Here is a 15,699-nt window from a genome sequence, read left to right on the forward strand (position 1 = left end):
TGGCTGTCCCTCCCACTTCCTCAGCAGCCTTGGTCCGAGGCCCACTTTCCTGGATTCCAAGTCTGCCCCTCATCACAGAGGCCCTGGCTGCACTGGCCCACTCTTCCCTGGGAGCTCCATCCGCCCATAGCTTGGGGTACAGGCAGGACTTACCCCCCAATCCTTGGCTCTGGCCTCAGCTTCCTTCCCTGAGACTGGCCCAGACTCCGCCCTCATGCCACCATCTCTGTGGCTCACTGCAGACAGCAGCTCTGCCAGGGGGCCAGAGAGGAGGCTGACCACATCCTTAGCCTCCCAGTCCCGCCTCCTGTCTCCAGATAATGTCTTCTCCCACAGTGCCCCCGACAGTGCTCCGTCACACCTGGGGTCTCACCAGGAACCAATGTCTTCAAGTACCTACCTGTGGGCCTCACTCAGGCCAGGGCCCAACATTCCAGGCTGAGCCTCCAGGGCTCAAGCCCCTCAGGCCTTCTTGCCACCCTGGGCTACTGGGCCCAATAGAGTCCTGGCAGCAGACAGAGACGATAGCTTCTCCTTTTTATTTAGCTGCTCCTGGTGGCCTCTCCCAGATCAGGAACTTGGGGCATCAGCACAGCCAGGGGGAGGGGACCCCACACTGTGCCGTCAGACCACACCAGCTGCCACCCACGCTCCCACATACCATCACCCCCCTGTCCAAAAGTCCCCATTCTCCTAACAAACAGCAGGACTTAGAGGCACAGGGATGCAAAAGTCACTTTCCAAGAAGAGATCATCAAGTCCAAAGGTAAGAACCCAGCAGGATCCTGCTCCTTTTGGAGCTGCCAACCCTGGCTGGGTTTGGGGGGCGGGTTAAGCGGTGCAGCCCCAGGCTCCAGAGTTCCTTCCCACTGGCAAAGCGCCTCCTTTCCCCCTCTGGCCTCAGCCCATTCAGCTATGCCCAGGATGATTTTATAATCTTCCCTTCTGTAGTCATTGGCTCCTTCCAGGCCGGCCTTCCTCCAGGCCCGCGGGTGCTCTCGGTGCCGGGTCAGGAGTGTTGGTAGCCCAGCCCGGGGCCCGCTCGCAGGTGGCCCCGCGGCCAGGCAGAGGGAGCCCCGAGACTTCGGCGCCAGCTTCCCGCGGAGGCCTGGGCCACGCCCCGCGCCTCGGCCACCGCCCTGGCCTGTCCCAGGGGCGTGTGCAGAAAGCACGAGGCGCAGCGCGGCGCGAAGGGCCCGGCGGGCGGCGGCGCAGGCTGCGGCGGGCTGGAGCCCGCGTCCCCCGCGTCCCCCGCGTCCCCCGCGTCCCCCGCGCGCGCGGCCTGGCCGTAGCACTCCAGGTGCCCGCAGGGCCAGCGGGGCGCGGGGCTGGCGCGCAGCACTAGGGAGAGCGCCGTGATGCGGTGGATGGCCCTCCGCAGCGTGGCGATCTTGGAGAGCCTCTTGCCGCCCAGGTCGTGACGCAGCGCGCGGCGCAGCGCGTTGAAGGCCTCGTTGTAGTCCAGGATGCGCTTGCGCTCCCTCACGTTGGCCGCCATGCGCCGCGCTTTCGACCGCACGGGCCGGCTGCGCTTTCTGCTGCCCACCACCTCCTCTGCCTCGCCCAGGTCGCGGGGACTTCCGTTCTCTCTCAGCACCCCAAAATCCCTCCCGGCCTCCAGGTAAGAGCTCCCCAAGTCCTGGGCAGAGCCTTCGTCCCCCTTCAAGCCCCTGAGGCCTGGTCCCGGCGCACCTCGGTGCATGGCCTTCTCCCGGGCCTTGGCGCCCCGGCTGGCTCCGGCTCCGGCTCACAAGCCTGACAGTCCACCTTCCGAGCGTTGACTCCTGCAGTCTGGACACTCCCGGGACAGGCCCTCTCTGGCTGGGCTTTATGGCACCACGTGGCTCTCCGCCCTCCCCATCCATCCATCTCCCTCCTCCTGCTTTATTACCTGCCTCCAGGTAGGTTGGTGAGGGAGGAACCCAGAGGAAGGAAGCAAGGAAGGGAGGACGCATGCAGATTCTTGTAGGAAGGGACCAGATGGGCAGCCGGGCCACGCCCAGGGCAGTGCTCCAGCCGCGGGGAGAGCTTGCCCTGCTTCACTCCAGGGCCTCTCTGGGGTGGCTGGGTTCCACCTTCTTCCTCCCGACCCCAAAAAGAGTGCTACATTTGGCCTCCGGACAGGAGAGCTGATACGTGCACAGAAGGGCCCCAGTTGTAGTTGAGTGTGTTTAAAGGACCTTGAAAGTTTTGTCAAGTCCTGTGGGCAACCACAGGGCTGTCACAGAGGAAAGCGTGACTATTCCAGCGGGACCGATAAGGGAGGGGCAGACCAGATACAGCAGCGCACTGCAGATAAGATGGACCTGGAACTTCTGGCTTTCTCAGCTACCAGAGTGAGGCTGGCTGTTCTGAGTTTGGATTTTGCTTGGGCCTTAACTCACCTCCTATCTCTCTTTAGCTTCCTCTTCCACAGGCAGAGCTGGGCTGAGTGCTGACTCAGAGGGTGATGGCGATTGTCTGGTGGCCCCCTGGCTCCCCTTGTGGTACCCATCAGGGCATCTTTTGGAGTCCAAGGTCCTTGAGCAGCTCAAGACACAGCACTGTGGGAAGGTGGAAGGGTAAGCTGGGACGAAGTGAGAGAGTGGCATGGACATATATACACTACCAAACGTAAAACAGATAGCTAGTGGGAAGCAGCCGCATAGCACAGGAAGATCAGCTCGGTGCTTTGTGACCACCTAGAGGGGTGGGATAGGGAGGGTGGGAAGGAGGGAGACGCAAGAGGGAAGAGATATGGGGACATATATATATGTATAGCTGATTCTGTGTTAGCAGAAACTAACACACCATTGTAAAGCAGTTATACTCCAATAAAGATGTTAAAACAAAAAGACACAGCACTGCCATGTTGTGATCTCAGTGAGCCCACTCACCACCCCCCACCCCAGGGATTTTTAATTTTACACAGGGTATCAGAAAAAGAATAATGCTTAGTCCTAGAGAAAGACTCCCCCCGCAATGGAATTTCAGGCATCCACAAGTAAGCCGTATGGAGCACCAAGGTCAATATCATTCCCAGCCACAATCCAAATGCCTCCAAAATGCCGACTGTGTGATCAGCTGGGATGGATATGGAGTTCACATCCATCTCGCCAAAGAGCAGACTAACAACCCCATTATTTCAAACTATGAATTGCTCTATGGAGAAAAAGAATAGGGCTGTTCTTTTGTTTTACTTTCTGCCTTGCCTACTAGACTGTAAGCACCCTAAGGACATTGTATTTCTAGGGCTCTATTCCCCAAATCTGCAATGTCTGTGAAATTTAAAAGTGAATGAAAGCAGCTACAGCTGGATGTTTTCACCTCTCAAGCTGTTTCCCACTGTCCCTAGAAACCACAGATACACAGTCATACAGAAATGCAGGCCTCAAGCAGGATTCTACCCTGAGCCTGAGCCTCACAGCAATCCTATAGGGAAGGCTCTATTATTATAATACCCATTTTACAGACTGGAAACCTGAGACTGAGAGAGTTAAGTAATCTGCCCCAAGTCAGAGGGCTGAGCTGTTGCTGAGCCAGGATTTCAAATCAGGTAGCGTGGCTCCTATTTGAAGACCTAACCCCTAACACAGCACAGAGCTCCTAACCCCTCTGTGCTGGGCCTGCGTTCTGGGCTCAGTGAGCACTTCTCCACCCCCAATGCGGACAGCCTCCACCGACCACCTGTAGGTAATAGAGGCCTTGCATCTGCCCTTTGAAACAACAGTCATTGAGATAGTCAAATAGTTTCAACTGTGTGTGAAAATAAAAAGAGCTTGGCTGCTGTAGAGAAGACTGGGAAGGGGGTGGGGGTGGGGGTGGGGGAAGGAGGGTCCTCCAAATGAAGACAGACAAGCAGGAAAAATATAGAGGATCTGGGCTGGAAGCTAGGAGCAGTCCGAAGCAGCCCAACTGCCTGCCTCCTGGGACTGAGATTTGCTACCTGGGATTTCCTTGGCTAATTCTAACTCTGTCCCCAGCTGAACTGACGGCTGCTGGACCCCAGGGGGAGCATCAGAGAGCAGAAGTGACAGGCCAGTGCCCACTTGCCAACCTGACCCTCCACTGCAGGTAAGCCAGGGCCCTGTAAGCCAGGAGTAGCCTGAGGGGACTCAGGATCAGCCTGCAGCAACCTGCATGCACGTGTTGGAAAGGCCTTAGGCCTCTGCCTGCTGGAGTTCTGGATTGAGTTCAGTGGCCTGCAGTGGGTCACCAGCCTCGGCTGCTTGCCAGCATTTACTCTGTGAAACCAGCCCTGAACCCTCCCCTTCTGTGCTTTACCCCACCTTAGCACATGTATGAATATATATATATATATAAGAATATATATATATTCTTTTCAGATTCTTTTCTCTTATAGGTTATTACAAAATATTGAGTACAGTTCCCTGTGCTATACAGTAGGTCCTTGTTGGTTATCTACATATCGTATTCAATACTTTTATGTTCATGCTGGATCCACATCCAGGTCGCTTCTATATTCCCAGTACCTAGCACAGTGCCTGGTACATAGTAGATGCAAGGAAATATTTGCTGAATACTGAATAAATGGTGCCATCCCTGATATTAAGATATTCACGAGGACTTCCCTGGTAGCGCAGTGGTTAAGAATCTACCTGCCAATGCAGGGGACACGGGTTTGAGCCCTGGTCCGGGAAGATCCCACATGCCATGGAGCAACTAAGCCCACGCGCCACAACTACTGAGCCTGCACTCTAGAGCCCGTGAGCCACAACTACTGAGCCCATGTGCCACAGCTACGGAAGCCCACCCTCCTAGAGTCTGTGCTCTGCAACAAGATAAGCCACCACAATGAGAAGCCCGCCACCGCAATGAAGAGTAGCCCCTGTTCGCCACTACTAGAGAAAGCCCGCATGCAGCAACGAAGACCCAACGCAGCCAAAGAAAAAAGAAAAAAGATATTCACGAAACTCTGGAAACTCCACACTGGTCTGATCAAACAAGCTCTATATTCAAATCTGGTAAACAGTTATTGAACATGTACTAAATACCAGGCCCAGTGCTATAGGCTGTCACGTGTGTTGACAGCCATGAACACGTATATTAAGTATATAGAAGTTCCATGGGACTTCCCTGGCAGTCCAGTGGTTAGGACTCTGTGCTTCTACTGCAGGGGGCATGGGTTCAATCCCTGGTCGGGGAACTAAGATCCCACATGCCATGCGGTGTGGCAAAAAGAAAAAAAAAGTATATAGCTCCATATTAAAATAGAAGGAAGTAAACCTTGCAGCCAAAAAGAAATGCCATAGTATTCCCCACCCCCCCAGTCACCTGGGGGGAATTTGATAATTGCCAAAGCTGTATTCACCAGTGTGGTTGTAGTGGCAGCAGCTGTACATTATAACTTCTCAGACCCCCAGATCTACTGAATTCAAACTTCTGAGTTAACGGCAAAGTGGTTCAAATGTTCAGAAATACATATATATATATTTGTTCTTCCAGAATCTAGCCCAATCTAAATTTTACCTTGCTTAAGAATGACTGTTCAGGATTGTACACATAATGACTTATTTAAGGATAATTTAAGTCTTATTCAAAGATAATTTTGAGTACACACAATTTTCTTCTTGCACATTAACTTGAGAACATCCCCACCTATACTTGGATGGAGGAAAAAGAACTCATGGCAATAGACAACTCGGGGGCTCAAACGTAACACAATAGTTGTAGAATATCAGCAAGGAAAAAAAATGAGATTGAACCACAGATTTCTCTGCTGGCCCCCTACCATGAACCCTCAAATCGATATGAAAAGGAGGTCAGTGAAAGTAAAGAAAATATCCCAAGGGCACAAGTTCCCCGATGCTGGGAGCGGGCCTGCCCTCCCATCCCTTCCCTAAAACAATTCTGGCTTTTCCTTCCCGTGTGTCCTACTTCTCCAGGCCGGCTCCTCCGCCCTTCCCCACACACGTCAGGAAATGACCCTCGGCTCCAAGTTAATAATTCTGAGGCCACACTCTCCTGACAAATGGCCGGGGCTCCCAGAGAGAAGCGCCCCCGCCCCACTCGGCCCCCTTCCCACGAATCCCTGGAATCCGAGGGGACCCCTGTGATCCCCGGCTGCGACCCCCGGGGCGTGCAGCTCGCGGGGGCCTCGAGCGGGGTTGAGCCGACTTCAAAGGCCGGCGGCGGGGCAGGCATTTCCGCGGCATCTGCAGCGGCGGCCCGTCCCTCCCGCCGCGCGGCTGGAATCCGCCCCCGCGGGGAGCGCCGCTTCTCCCGGCCGGGCCGCCAGGAGGCGGGCGCAGGGAGGAGGGGCCGCGCTCGTGATTTAGGGCCGGGAGATTCCGCTGACGGCCGCGAAGGTGCCTATTACCTCTCGGCGGGGCTTGGATTTCAGAAATTCCGGCTCTTCCCCGGGAAGTTCCGGCGTCGCTCCCCCGAGGGAAGACAGAACTCCCACCCTGGAGAGAAAGCCGGGATCCAGGGACGGGCTTTCCGGAGAAACCGAGTCCAGGGCGTCCTGAGAACCCCGTCATCTCCGGAGAGCTGGCCTCCAGAAAGGCCCTCAGCCTCCCTCTCTCCCAGACCGGGATCCTCGGCGTTCAACATAGAGAGAGACTTGGCGTGGGGGAAATTTGGAATCTGGCAGATCTGGGCTCAGTTTCAGGCTCTGTGCCTTCATTCAACAAAAATGTGGTGACTGCTTCCTGTTCTAGTTACTGGTGCAGAGTAGTGAATTAAACAGGCAAAAAGCTGGCCTCACGGAAGTCACATTCAAGTGCAGAGAGCAAATAATAAGGAAAATAAGTAATTTATGTAGTAAATAAGTACTATTAGAAGTATATTAGAAAGTGATAAATGGTACAGAAAAGATAAGATCAGAAAAGATAGAAAGTGGAGAATGTGGGGTGGGAGGGGTCAGGGAAAGCCCACCTGAGAAGGTGACATCTGAGTAAGGACTTGAATGAGACAAGGTATTTTTGTGGCTATCTTGAGGAAGAGCTTCCAGGCAGCAGGAACAGCACGTGCAAAGGCCCTGAGGCAGGAGCGTGTCTTAAAGTTCCAGGGGCAACAAGGTGGCCAGTGGGGCCGGGGCAGAGCAAGAGGTGAGCTCCAGCTGGTGGTGACATGGTTGCACAGTCTACTGCAATATCTTGCGCTTTTACTTGGCAAGAGATGGGAAGCCATTAAATATTTATTCCATCCCCTCACTTCATGAGTCTTAAATACAAAAGAAAACCCATTAGCTTTCTCTTTCTCTGACTGCTGGATGAGTATTCCATAAGCCATCATAGTATGATGAGGAAAATACAGTAAATTGGCCAAACCATGACATGAGAAAGCAGGGGGTGATGGGAGATGAAGCTGGGGGTTTACTAGGCATCATGCCCCAAAGCTTGGATTTCATCCTGTAGATAACTGGGTACCACAAAAGGATATTAAGGTGAGGAATGACACAGTCATGTTTGGATGGTAGCTAGAGCTCCTTCGAACAGTGTGGAGAAGGGATCTAAGGCAGACTCCAGTTAAGATACTGTAAAGATCCAGGCGAGAGAGGAGGGGCCTGAGTTATGCAAGTGGTTGTGAGAGAGGTGGGCTGGAGTCCACACCTGTTTGGAAAGTAGAATTGGCACATGGGGGTGGCCAGCTGGAGGTAGCAGATGATGAAAAGGAGAGTGTTACCATCTCCATATCCTCCTTCAAGAATCTGAGGCCTGGGGCTTCCCTGGTGGTGCAGTGGTTGAGAGTCCGCCTGCCGATGCAGGGGACACGGGTTCGTGCCCCGGTCCGGGAGGATCCCACATGCCGCGGAGCGGCTGGGCCTGTGAGCCATGGCCGCTGAGCCTGCGCGTCCGGAGCCTGTGCTCCGCGACGGGAGAGGCCACAGCAGTGAGAGGCCCGCGTACCGCAAAAAAAAAAAAAAAAAAAAAAAAAAAAAAGAATCTGAGGCCTGAGATTTCTGGGCAGCCCCTAGTGATGGGCTCTCTGAAATGTAGAGTCCAACTCTGGATGTGGGAGGAGGCTCAGGAAGGCCAGAGAGTTGATGGCATTCTGGTCACTTCTTCCCAGGGGCTGGGAGACCTGGGGCACGTGGGGCTTGCAGTGAATTTTTTTTTGTTGTCATTGTTGTTTGCTCTGCAGCATTTTAATAGTCTGTCTATCTAGGGGAGGGACGCCTCCATGGTGGGGCTCTGGGTGGGAAAGACTCCTGGCAGCTAGGACAGACAGGAGTCTAGGTACTTGACTCCTTGACTTGAATATGGAGCAGGTGTCCCAGAGAAACAGGCTCTTGGGGAGAAATTGCCTGTACTGGGCCAGTAGCCTCCAGTGTCCTGTGGGGGCATCCTCAGGAAGTTACTGGCTGAGCTGAGGTTCCAGCCATCCAGTTTCCTATAATTCTAATGAGTTTCCCAAACTTAATCCCATTAAATTTTCTACTGATCCTGTGAGCTATCTCAGAGCTGCCCAGCAACTTCCTCTTCCTCTTAAGTGAACCAAGTTGGGTTTTGTTGTTTATGACCAAAATCCTGACAATCTAGAGCAGAGAGTAAGTAACTGCCCTGTTGCTCCTCTCTTACTCCCAAATCAATCCCTGTACCTACCATTTACCAGCTTTGAGACCTGGGGCAGGTAACTTAACTTCTCTGAGCCTCAGTTTCCTCAGCTATAAAATGGATTGGTAACTGCCTCATAACTGGAAGGCCCTTGGTGCAATGCCTGGCACATAGTTGGCACTTCATAATATTTAGTTATTGTGTTATTTTTATCCTGGTTCTGGCAGACTTACTCAGCATCCCAGGGGTACTTTCTTCCAAGCTTATGTAATATCCCTTTCCCCTGCCCCTACTCCCAGCCCACAAAGTAACATCGCTCAGTCAAGCACCTCCTGACTGCTTGTTCCTTCTTGGTCTAAAGCTAGAATATTTCTTGGACCTTCACCTACACTCACCTCTGCTGTGCCTATAACAGTGAACAACAGAGTGGAAGTTTGGGCTCTGGAATAAGACCATCATTTATTAACTGTATAACCTTGGGTAAAATGCTTGATTAACCTCTCTGAGCCTCAGTTTCCTTATCTGTAAAATGGGGATATGCAATAATACTGCTTCATCAGATTAGTTGCAAGGATTAAATAAAGCAGCATGCTATGCTCTCATAAGAGGTCCTGGCTCCTCTGAGGTGCCCTAACTGTCTCATCCTCCTGCGGCTCTGCTGCCTTCCCCAGGCAACCTGGCACTGCAGCTGTAAATCATCCAGAAGCCAAGAGCACCCTCCTCCCTCCCACCCCAGTACCAAACTCCTCATCACCTCCACCCACTAATGACCTGGTGATTGGCTTCTCATTAAAGCAAGGACAAAGAGGCCTCTGTGCTTTTAGCTGGGGTCTAATCAGCCATAGATCTGCCCCAGGGTCAGTCAGGGGTGAAGGAGGAATTCTGGTTCCTGGGGCCTGGCTTGGCGTTGATGGAGGGCTCTGTCTTCCTGTCTCCTGGGAGAGGCAACCACTGCCCTGAACTGGAATTCTCGGGACAGGGTCCTGCTATTGTGGGGAAGAGAAACAGGGCTCCTACTCAGTGCCCAGGAGACTGAGAGCCATGTGTGGTCTGCCTTCCTGAGATGCAATTTTCTCATCTGTCAAGTGGGAATAATAAATGATAATACCTACCTGGTGGGGTTGGTGTGAAAATAGACATAAATAAATCAAATGTAAATTTCTAAAACTTTGTAGGTCAACAAATGGTAGCCATTATCATTGTTGTTGTGATTGCTTTCATTATTATTGGATTTTTATTTTTATTGGAACCCAAGTGCCAATTTTTCCACCTCCATTTGGTGAATAGTTTATTCTGTCTCCAATGATTCATAATGCCACATCTCTATAATGCCACCTCCAGCCATCTCTGTTTAATGCCTGTCTAATCTGGCAATCCCTTGGCCTCATTGCTCATTTTCATAATTTTCTTGAGTATTCTTGGCTCTTTACACTTCCATGGGAATTTTAGAACCCCTTTGTTTAATTTAATCATCCATACGATTATTCTTCTGTGATTCGTTTCATATCTTTTCTATGTATATTTCTCTCTCAAGGTGGCTTCCCTCATGGTGGCAAAATGGCTGCAGGAGTTCTAGGAATCACATACATACTCCATCATGCACAAAAGGGGAAGAGACTTACCCAGGTAGGCCGCTTCTCAAATCCTGACCCATAGAAACTGTGAAGTAATAAACGCTCATTGTTGTTTTAAGCCAATATGTTTTGAGGTAATTTGTTACATAGCAATAGATAATGAATACAGCAGTTATACCATTTCCCAGCCTTTCCTGCAGTTGACTGAGTTCTCCTCTTAATATGAGTGGAAGTGATGTGTGTCACTCCCAGGCCTGTCCATGATAACTTCCCACATGCAGCCTCCACACTCCTTCCCCTTCCTCCTGGATCAGAGACCTAGGGCAGACATGGGAGCCACAAGCTAAAGATGATAGAGCCAAAAGGTAGGAGGAGCCAGGCCCTTCATCGCCTGGAGGAGAGCTGCCCAGGAAAACTGCCTGACCGGGAACACCCACAGTGAATGACTACACAAGTGAGAAATAAACTTTTATGTTAAAGCCTTTGAGATTTGGGGATTTATCTCCTACAGCATTTAATATCATCTTTTTTTTAAGGTTTTTTTTTTTTGATGTGGACCATTTTTAAAGTCTTTGTTGAATTTGTTAAAATATTGCCTCTGTTTTATGTTTTGGTTTTTTGGCCATGAGGCATGTGGGATCTTAGCTCCCTGACCAGGGATCGAACCCACACCCCCTGCATTGGAAGGCAAAGTCTTAACCACTGGACCACCAGGGAAGTCCCTAATGTCTTCTTTTTAAAAAAAATTTCTTGTTTTTGGCTGCGTAGGGTCTTTGTTGCTGTGTATGGGCTTTCTCTAGTTGTGGCGAGCAGAGGCTACTCTTCGTTGCGGTGCGTGGGCTTCTCACTGCGGTGGCTTCTCTTGTTGCGGAGCGCCGGCTCTAGGCGTGTGGGCTTCAGTAGTTGTGGCTCGTGGGCTCTAGAGCACAGGCTCAGTAGTTGTGGTGCATGGGCTTAGGTGCTCTATGGCATGTGGGATCTTCCCAGACTAGGGATCGAACCCATGTCCCCTGCGTTGGCAGGTGGATTCTTAACCACTGCGCCACCAGGGAAGTCCCGCTAATATCATCTTAATTAATACACTTTTCATATAGCATTTTACAGATTTTTTAATACAATCAATGTTCATTTAAATGTGCTCATATATTTACTAATTTCTTTGCTCTTCATTACTTCCTGCATCTCAGACATTCCATGTGGAATCTTTTTTTTTTTCCCTGCCTGAATTATGTCCTTCAGAATTTCCTCCAGTGAAAGCCCACTGGTGATGACTTGCCTTTATTTCTCCTATACAAGTCGGTTCTGCTTTTTAATGTCACTTTGAAACTATATGTTGTCTTCTTACTTTCATTACTATGGATGAGATGTCAGCTTCAGAGTAACTGTTGCTCCTTTGACAGTAATTTTTTTTCCAGATTGGTTTTGAAATCTTTTCATTGTTTTTGGTTCCTGATATTTCACTATGACACATTTAACTGTGTGGGTTGAAAAAATATATATCTTCTAGGATTTGTTGGGCTTCTTGAATTTGTGGTTTGATACTTCTCAGATTGGTAAATTTCCTCACACTTTGTCTTTTCAAATATTGCTTCTGTTGCACGTTCTTTTTTCTTATGGTTCTTCAATCACATAGGATAGACTTTCTCACCATCTCCTTCACATCTATTCTCACTTTTGCTTTAGTCTACAGATACTTTTTAAAGGCATTTCCATAAGCTTCAGTTTAATTTGATCCTCCTAACCCCTTGTGACATAGGTAGGGCAGAGTGCCTCTTTCGCCAAAAGAATTATTTTGTCAGCAAGGCAAAGGTGTTTGCCCAAGGCCACACAGCTGGTTGCAGGGCAGGAAGACAGTGAGGCAAGTGGTAGCAAAGAAGCAGGATAATCTAGTCAAAAAAGTTTAAGCTCCAGGGACAGATAGCCAGGGATATGAGTCCTGGACCCACTACTCAGTAGCCTAGTAACCTTGGACAAGTCACTTAATTGCTTCTTGCTTGGATTTCTCCATCTGCAAAATGGGAACCATAATGACTAACTGGCAGGGCTGTTTGGGGAAGTTCATTAGAAAATAGCTGCAAGATTCCTGGCACCGAATAGGCACTCAATAAATATTTGATCGATGAATTAATAAAGTGTTTAGCCAGCTTGGCGCGCAGTCTCTCAATCAATGTTAGCTACTGCTATTATGCTTAAATTTTATTTATATGTAAATGTATTAGTTTAGTACCGTTGTCATTTCAACAAGGCCCTCAGAATTCAGGATCCTTTCTGGTCTTCTGTCCTCCCACCCCTCCCACCCCTGTCAGCCCCGCCCCTCCAGGCTCCCCTAGACTTGCCCAGCCACAGGACGCAGCCCGCCCCGCCATAAATCAGGCCCTGCCGACCCTGGGTCTGTAATTAACAAGCCGAAGTGGGCGGGTCTGGGTGACCCCGCCCACCCCGTCCCAGGGGCTTCCTGCTCCCGCAGTCCTCCCCAGAAAGGGGAGGGAGGGCGCAGGAAGGTGGGGTGGGGGGGTCTCTCACACCCCTCTAATTTATCGCCCTCTGTGTGAAGGAGATTTACGAGCTACGAGACCGGGAGCAGGTACTGTGAGGAAGGGGTGGAGGGGGCGGCGACGGGGGGATCCAGCGGCTAGGCGAGGAGGCAGGTGGTCACCCGCCTAAACCCTGCAGGGTGGCCGTGCGCGTCCTGCCACAATTCATGGCCCCCAGGTCCTGGTGCCTCCCTCACCAGGGTCTCCCAGGGCCAGGCTCTGAGCTGGGGGTTCCACGTGCTTACTGATTTCTTGACGACATCCTGCAGGTTCTGGTATCTGTCGCCCTGTTTTTCAGATGAGAAAACGAAATCTCAGAGACTTCCTTTGCCCTGACTCCAAAGCTTCAGTTCTGTCTATTGTTCCATCCTCAATTACTTCTCGGGGGTCGATATGAAAATTTTCCTCCAATTTAGCTGTATCATTCCCCCATAAAGGAAAGAGCCACCTGCTTGGGGTGGGTCAGGGAAGCGGGGAGAGGGAGCAGACATTCTCCAGGCACTGCAGAGGCCTAGCTTAGCTTCAGGACAGCCCTTTGCCGTGACCATTTTTATGCCCAGTTCACAGAAATGGAAGGAGTTTGCAGCTTTGCCAAATTTATTGACACAGGATCCTTTTCTCACAGAGCATCTCCCAGGGCAAGCTTTCCAACACACACACCTGTTGAAAAATTGTTAATTGGTTGATTGTTAACTGAAACCAAGTAGGAGTAGAGCTACGCTCAATAGGAAGGATCTTCAGATAACCTTCTTTACCTCTCTGAGACTCCATTTATTCCTCTGTAGATGGGGTAATAATAACCACTACCTCAGAGGTGATTTGTGAGGATTAAATGAGACACGCTTGGAACATCACATGACACACAGTAGGTCCTCAGTAATGGCGGTCGTGCACTCTGCTTTGCCGGCACTTCCTGGAGGGAGGAGGCAAGTAAAAGACATTAGCTCTGAGACACATAGCTAAATTCTTGCTCTTCAAAGGTGTTCCTTTGGCCTAGTCCAAAGAGTTTATCGTCCTTCAAATATGGCTGGCTCAAAAAAGAACGTTTTACTCTTGGAATCAGAGAGAAAATTGGGAGATGTAGGACCGGGTGTGAAAAAGTTGGGCGGTGTCTTCGCGCCCTCTGCTGGTCAAGTAGTGGAACTCCAAGGAGACGGTCCAGCTAGGCCTCTAGGCCTGCGGCCCAAGGCTCTGCCTTTTGTGGCAACACAAATCTGTGACGTGAGAGGAAATTGCTCTTTTCTGCCCCTGGTCAGCTTCCTCTTGCACTCCTCTCAGGGGCTTTCCAGACTTTTGCCACTTGCAACCCACAATTTTTCCACAGGCCCTCTCTCAGCAGATAGCCCACCCTCACCTCTTGTGTCATAAAGGAAAAACTGAGGCCATCAGGTGGGAACCCTTAACTTCCTGCCGAAGGCCTACAAAAATATCTGTCTGCACCCACCTGCGCCTCCTTTCCTCCTGCCGTCTGAAGCTAATTCCCCTCCTGGGGAATAGATAAATTAGATAACTGATGAGCACCTACTGTATAGCTCAGGGAACTTTACTCAGTGCTCTGTGGTGACCTAAATGGGAAGGAAATCCAAAAAAAGAGGGGCTATATGCATACGTATAGCTGACTGACTTTTCTGTACAGTGGAAACTAACACAGCATTGTAAAGCAATTATACCCCAATAAAAATTAATTAAAAAGTAAAAAATAAAATAATTCCCTGCTGGGCTGGGAAGCCCCTCCCCTCCCATCTCTTACAAAACCTACACTTTGTCCCTTGCTCTTCTGTATTTTTAAAAAAAATTTTGAAATAGACTATCTTTTAAAAATAATTCTAGATTTACAGAAAAATTGAGAGGATAGTACAGAGAATTCCCATATGCTCTGCACCCAGTTTTCTTTATTATTAACCTCTTACCTGGTACATTTGTTACAATTAATGAACCCATATTGATACATTATTATTATTAACTAAAGTCCATAGGTTACTCATATTTCCTTAATTTCCTGATGTTCCTTATCTGTTCCAGGATCCCATCCTGGATACCACATCACATTTATTTGGTGGAATTTCAAATTATTTGGAATTCTTCTGCACTGGAGATTTGTCTCTTCTCTCCTATTCATTCATTCATTCATTCATTCATTTCATTGTGGGCTCATCAATATTTATCTTGTCTAATTTAATATAACTTTGGTTTAATACTACTTTATTTTGTTGCTTAAATTTTTCTCTCAAATTTTTTTTTTTTTTTTTTGCGGTACGCAGGCCTCTCACTGTTGTGGCCTCTCCCGTTGCGGAGCACAGGCTCCGGACGCGCAGGCTCAGCGGCCATGGCTCACGGGCCCAGCCGCTCCGTGGCACGTGGGATCTTCCTGTACTGGGGCACGAACCCATGTCCCCCGCATCGGCAGGCAGACTCTCAACCACTGCGCCACCAGGGAAGCCCTCTCTCAAATATTTTTAACTTCTTCCTTCTTTGGTGTCAGACACATAGTGATATTATCAAGGCCTGTTCCATGATATTTATCGCAGCACTATTTCAAATAGCAAATATTGGAAATAACCTAAATGTCTATCAGTTGGGCTAGAATGATTAAATGAGTTTTGGGTATAACCATTTTATGAAATACTAAGTAGCTCCCCCCAACTCCCTGTCACTTTCTTTCAGTGAAATAGATCTTTGTATACACCTGCATGGAAAAGTATAGTGATTAAGGCCACGGGCTCTGGAGACAGGCTGAGTTCAAATTTTGGTACTGTGGCCTTGGGCAAGTTACTTAAACTCTCTGAGCATCAGCTTTTTTAATCCATAAAATGGTGATTACAAAAAAATGGTAATTACAAGAGAATCTATTTCATGGGATTGTTGTGAGAATTAAATAATACATGGAAAGTGCCCAGAACTATGCCTGGCACATGGTAAGCTTCAATAAATGTTAATTATTATTGGTATTATTATGGAAAGATCTCCAAGACATTGTGTTGAGTAAAAGGGGCAAGTTGAAGAAAAATACTTAAAGCATATTACCATATGGTATACGTATGCATTACATAATACATAATAATAGGTAACACCATATGCATACAAAATGTG

General features: G+C 49.5%; 1 protein-coding gene across 1 annotated transcript; it reads right to left on the reverse strand.

Annotated features, from left to right (window-relative positions):
* Positions 1 to 533: 533 nt before the first annotated feature.
* On the reverse strand, positions 534 to 6,676 carry BHLHA9 (basic helix-loop-helix family member a9). Its single transcript, XM_081218376.1, has 2 exons — positions 6,320 to 6,676; positions 534 to 2,543 (listed from the first exon to the last, which is right to left on the reverse strand). Exon 2 carries the CDS (start codon positions 1,700 to 1,702, stop codon positions 1,010 to 1,012), a length of 693 nt encoding a protein of 230 aa, XP_081074502.1. The 5' UTR covers positions 1,703 to 2,543; positions 6,320 to 6,676; the 3' UTR covers positions 534 to 1,009.
* Positions 6,677 to 15,699: the final 9,023 nt, after the last annotated feature.

The sequence above is a fragment of the Mesoplodon bidens genome (assembly GCF_964165515.1).
Source record: "Mesoplodon bidens genome assembly, chromosome: 19".
NCBI classification, from domain to species: domain Eukaryota; kingdom Metazoa; phylum Chordata; class Mammalia; order Artiodactyla; family Ziphiidae; genus Mesoplodon; species Mesoplodon bidens.